Source organism: Mastomys coucha, unplaced genomic scaffold, assembly GCF_008632895.1.
Source record: "Mastomys coucha isolate ucsf_1 unplaced genomic scaffold, UCSF_Mcou_1 pScaffold16, whole genome shotgun sequence".
Lineage (NCBI taxonomy): Eukaryota > Metazoa > Chordata > Mammalia > Rodentia > Muridae > Mastomys > Mastomys coucha.
In genome coordinates this window covers 100,789,679-100,795,307 of record NW_022196898.1, presented here as the reverse complement: position 1 = coordinate 100,795,307, position 5,629 = coordinate 100,789,679, and the positions used below count along the sequence as shown (strand labels likewise).

At 48.1% G+C, this 5,629-nt stretch overlaps 1 protein-coding gene across 12 annotated transcripts in view; it reads left to right on the top strand.

The window, feature by feature from the left end:
• St6galnac3 (ST6 N-acetylgalactosaminide alpha-2,6-sialyltransferase 3) overlaps positions 1-5,629 on the top strand; it is a 594,849-nt gene that overhangs the window by 423,411 nt on the left and 165,809 nt on the right. The window contains exon 5 of one of the 12 annotated variants that reach the window (XM_031375914.1): positions 4,285-4,372. The exons of 10 other annotated variants lie outside the window; for them this stretch is intronic. In XM_031375914.1, coding sequence (XP_031231774.1) covers positions 4,285-4,351 — 67 coding nt within the window. In that variant the 3' untranslated portion in view covers positions 4,352-4,372. Of the gene's footprint in view, positions 1-1,736; positions 2,611-4,284; positions 4,373-5,629 lie in introns of those variants that run through there. One more of the 12 variants, XM_031375909.1, reaches the window with a different exon arrangement.

Sequence of the window (5,629 nt, the reverse complement as noted above, 5' to 3'; positions counted from 1 at the left end):
AGGACATGGTGGCTTAAAACACAAGGAATTCCGGGGAGAGGATGACTGGTGACTGGCTGCTGAGAGGAGGGGCAAGGAAGCTCTTGTTCCCTGCTGTTGTACAGAATAGGAATTCGAGGGCGTGGTGGGGAGGAGAGTGAGTCTGCAGAGCAGAAAATGCAGATGTGGCCACTCAACCCACAGTTCCGACATCTGTGGTACACCCATGGCTCTTTCACCCTCTGAGGATTCACTGTAAGGAACGGGTTGCTGTTGCTCACCAGGACAACCATCACTTCTCTCAACACTGGAGAAGGCCGATTCTCTCCTCTCTCCCCTTCTCAGTTTCCATGTTTGTGCTGAGTAAACAGTCCTGAAACAAGTCTCTAGAGCGCTTGCAAACATGCTACCACCCATGTGCTTACCTCAGATCAGTGCTGCGTGCGCGTGTGTACGTGTGTGTGCGCGTGCATGTGTGCGTGTGCGTGTGTGTGTGCGCGCATGCATGTGTGCGTGTGTGTGTGTGTGTGTGTGTGTATGCATGTGTGCATGTGTGTCAAACATGCTACCACCTGTGTGCTTACCTTGGATCAGTGCTGCGTGCGTGTGTGTATGAGTGTGTGCGTGCGCGCATGTGTGTGTGTGTGTGTGTGTGTGTGTGTGCGTGTGTGCATGGGTGTATGTGCATGCCTGAGTGTGCTAAATTGTAAATGATACACAGTTTGCCACTGTAAAATGTACCATAATATTTAGTACATTTACAGTGTTGAGTAATATTTCCCATCATCTGATTTCATCTGAACACTTCTGTCACTCAAAGGATTGTGCTATGTCCTCATTTTCTCTTCCCTGAAGGCCCCTTCATAGCCCTCTCGCTGTCTCTCCCCTGGAGGCCCCTTCATAGCCCGCTCGCTGTCTCTCCCCTGGAGGCCCCTTCATAGCCCTCTGTCTGTCTCTAAATATTTGCCTGTTATGAACAGTTCATTTAAGTGAACTTAAACAATATAAGTTCATAAGCTGTTGATGAAGCTGAGGCGTGTTTGTGGACACACAAGTATATCATGTCATCCCTCCCTCCTCACAGCATGCTGTTGACGAAAGGGAGGCATATTTGTGCACACATGAGTACGTTATTCCTTTCCACAGCTGGATAATACCTCAGAATATGGACATACCACAGTCTTCACGCACCAGTCGCATGATGTTGAGTTGTTTCTTGTTTCTGGCTGTTGTGAGTGGTCCTGCTGTAAGCCCCCTTCGACTGCGTCATGCTGAAACAACTGTGTTCAGTCTATTCGGCTGTATATTCCTGAGCAGAATCAGTGGGTCATCCAGTAATTCTATGTGTAATTGACTGAGCATGCACCAGTGTGCTTCTGCAGTGGTTAACTCATTTCAGAGTCCTATTAGCAAGGCAGGGAGGTTGCAGTCTCCCACATTCTGAATCACGTGGTATTTCTCAGTTTGCTGATGTTCAACAGTGACACCACACTCTAGCTCATTTTACTTGTCATCCTCCTGGTAAATAATGTGATTATTTACCAGTTACATATCTTCTGTGGTTGTTTGTGCCATAGTATTTTAAAGTTAAAACTTTAGGAAAAAAAAAAAGAACGTAGTGGTGGATGCTTTGTTAGAACTTACACAACTGGAGAGTCTCAAGGGGCAGCTCTGTTGGGTTCTTTGCTGGCATTTCAGAGAGGTCCCTTCTCTGTTTCTTTCCCTTTGATCATCCATCCTCTGGCTTCACCTGTCAGGAGACAAGGCAGCCTTTGAGCCCAGCCAGTCAACCAGACAGCTCAGAGCTGAGCCTCCTCATTACAGCACCTGAGAAGTCTCAACGCTGTGGGTTCTAGAAGTCAGCGGTGCCATCAAAGACCATCACCAACCACCGGACTTCCTTATTCTCCATTTGCATCGGCAATTACTCTAAGCAGTAAGGCGATTGTAAGGCAAACCGGCAGCCTGTTATCTCATTTATTTGATTTAATGCATAGAAATGGATGTCTTTTAAAGAGCCTTTGCTTTTCTCCTCCACATTCCCTTCCAAAATCATCCTCGATGGAAACATTCAGTTGATAATGGGGATGGATCTTTTCATGTCTAATGGCTAGGTGGAGGAGGACTTGAAATGAGTGCATTTGTTTAAGCATTTCACTTAAGTATGCCAGAGGGAAAATGGTGGGGGTGGCTGGGTTAGGTTGGAGAGTGTAGGAGAGGTGAGTAGGGATAATATCCGTGATGGTTTTGTTTGAATGTCATATTTTATTAACAAAAGTCCATACTATGAAAAATATCCAACTTGGGAGAACCAGAGGCAGAAATTCCTGGAGTCAAGATTGGTCATCATCCTCTTTAATCTAACTCTGCTTTCTTCAATTCAGCAGAAAGTGGTTCTTTATGGCACTCCCATGTATGAGCAGTGCATGGGGCCCCCTTGTATGAGCAGTGCATGGGGCCCCCTTGTATGAGCAGTGCATGGGGCCCCCTTGTATGAGCAGTGCATGGGGCCCCCTTGTATGAGCAGTGCAGAACCTCTGCCAGGCCCTCTTACTATTCAAACCACACGGTGTGGAGTGATCGGTGATTCTTTGCGTCTTGGTCCAACTTTAATAAACTGTGTTTTAGATTGAAGTAGTTTCTCCCTTCATGGTTGCCCTTGGCAGGCTTGGGAATCTTGCAGTCCCCTCTCCCTTTGTATTATATTTCAACTCTAATTAATTATGGCCTCAAGCCTCAAAAACTTCACAATATTTAAGAACACAATTAAGCATTTCCAAAGCCCGAATTGAAACTTCAGAGAAGAGAGTTCAGAACCAGTACTCCTGCTGCGCTGGGAGCACAGCTTCCTGCTCGGAAGACAACAACAGGCTGATAGTCGTCATCTCCACAGGGCATGTGCAGAGCTCAGGGTGACCAGCCTCAAAGAGACTCGTAATCTTGGTTGTTATTCTGCAAGAGAGTGCTTGCTACCAATGCAGCAGGTAGGAGCAGAAGCTGTACCCGGGGAGTTCCCAAACCCCACACACATTTCGCCTTAGCACCCCGTGCGTGCATGACTCTGAGGCAGCTGCTCCTTCAGTACAGGCCCCCCCCCCGTAGCTGTCTGTATCCCCCAGAGTGCGGTTTCTGTGAGCCACAGTATCTTCAAGACCCAACACAGGGCAGCTGCCATAACTATGTGGAATGGGGTATGGGGACAGAAAGTGTGTACACAAGGAAAGGACAGGTCACCAACTGTCTCCTCTCCCAACTTAGTGCGAAGGGGTCCAGCCTTAGAGAAATGACTACAGCGCTCATCCCGTTACGTCATCCAGTTCCCACGGTCCCTTAAACTACCCTGACCTTACTCCCAGTTGGCTCACATGTGAGCTAAGCAGAAACCAGCCTTTGGGAGCTATCAGAACCTACCCTTTAGTGGGCCTTGAAACTCGTTTAGTGTATGACGATCGGAATAATGTTTTTTTTCCCTTAAAAGGAAAGGCAGAAGAAGGGAAGGCCATCTTGCCAGCAGGCACGTAGAAAGGTGCAGCATTGTTTCAGATGGATAATTCAGTAGGAAAGTGTGTATCCCTGATTGAATTGGTCCCAATAGGGTGTGGTCAAGTGAACCACCTCCCAGCCTCAGCACACAAACTGCTCACTCAAGACAAGGCACTGGTGTCTGACCACTGCGCACCCTAAGCAGACATTTCACATGGAGAAGCTGGGCTGCAGCTCATGAGTAGAAGGATACTTAGCATGCAGCACAGGACCCAGTCCGTATCTCTGTGTGTGTTAGATAGCTATGCAAAATATATTACCTTTCAGACACATACTGTGTGAGTGGCATCCCAGTCTGTGGCTTGTGTTCCAACGGTCCTGGCCCTGCTTGAAGTCAGAGCTGTTGTAGGAATGACCACCGCTGTTGATAAAGTTTAATCCCAGTGCAATTATTTTAAAACATAAGTACTGCAGAGAAATTAATATGAGGGGAAGACAGACTTCTAAATTTTTTAATGGGAGCTTAATCGGATTTTGCAGGATACTGTCATTTCCTAGTCTTCTTTGAATTTGTCCCTTTAAATGTTAACACACGGCCTCGCCCTGGTGTGTTCAGTAAACTGTGGGCCTCCATTCTTACCAGCCAATGGGATTCAGGGAAGTTTAAGCAGCAGCCTACGGTGCAGGAGGCAGCCTTTGCCGGGGATGCATTCATGTGCACAGCAGCCTTGCACAGCTCATTGGAGATAAGACGGCTTTGACTTCACATGCTAAACTTTTGTCACTTGGTCTGTTTTCCTGTTTCTCTATGACTCTGAGAAGACAAGTGTTTGATCGGCTGAGCAGCAAATTGAAAATGCTCTGCCTAAGAAATCTCATACTGAAGTGAATCAGAAGCAGAGCCGCCTCTCCCATGCTTCAGCTCCCAGGCTTCAGCTCGCTCTGAGCTAGACAGGTGCTGGACACGGGCCCACACAGGTGAACTCAAAAGTATATTTTCTCACCTAGGCTGGAATTCACTGTGCCTAGGTCTATGGGTAGGATGAAGGTTTTCCATTTACCTGCCTCCCCAGGCTCTCTCTATCGCTGACAGGCCGACTATTGGAACTGCAGCCCAGGGATGTCTTTTGTCTGGTTTGTGGCTGGGTTTGGCTGATAGATTCAGCCTAGTTGCTTTGCAGTTTTTGTCCCAGGACCCCCTAGGCCAGGCACTTACAGAGCAGACAGGCTTCTATTAGAGCGCAGTTCTGAGAGCAGGGCGTGGCACGGGCTCAGTGGGGTGAGGCTCTCACAGGCTTTAGTTCTGGCAGAACTGATGGTCACATGGGTACCCACAGAAGAGCTAAGGCACACACGAAGCCTTGCCTCCTTTTCATTATTTGAGATTGGGCCTGTGCACATGCATTCATGTATGTGTATGTTTCTAGGTGAGGATGCACATGTGTGAAGGTGTGCTTGTGCTCATGTATACATGTGTGGAGAGGACAGAGGTCAACTTCTGGCATTGTTCCCCAGAAGCCATTCACCTTAGTTTTTGAAGCAAGGTCTCTCAGTAACCTAGTACTAGTGAAATAGACTGGCCCCCCCAGCAGGAGCCTCAGGATTGTCTCCCTTGTTGGGCATGTGACCAGTCCCAGCTGCCTTTTAGTTTTTAACGTAGATTCTGAGGAGAAAAGTCAGATCATCATCCTTGCAGGGACACACTTTACCAACTAAGCCATCTCCCCAGCCTTGCCCATAGCCTTGCTTTATAACAAAGGGCAGGCACTCAAGGGACCAAGCCAGCTTGTGTGAGGGAGAGATCACTGAAGCCTGTGTGAGGGAGAGATCACTGAAGCCTGTGTGAGGGAGAGATCACTGAAGCCTGTGTGAGGGAGAGATCTAGGAAGCCTGTGTGAGGGAGAGATCACGGAAGCCTGTGTGAGGGAGAGATCACTGAAGCCTGTGTGAGGGAGAGATCACTGAAGCCTGTGTGAGGGAGAGATCACTGAAGCCTGTGTGAGGGAGAGATCACTGAAGTCTGTGTGAGGGAGAGATCATGGAAGCCTGTGTGAGGGAGAGATCTTAGAAGCTTGTGTGAGGGAGAGATCAAGGAAGGTTGTGTGAGGGAGAGATCATGGAAGTATGTGTGAGGGAGAGATCATGGAAGCCTGTGTGAGGGAGAGAT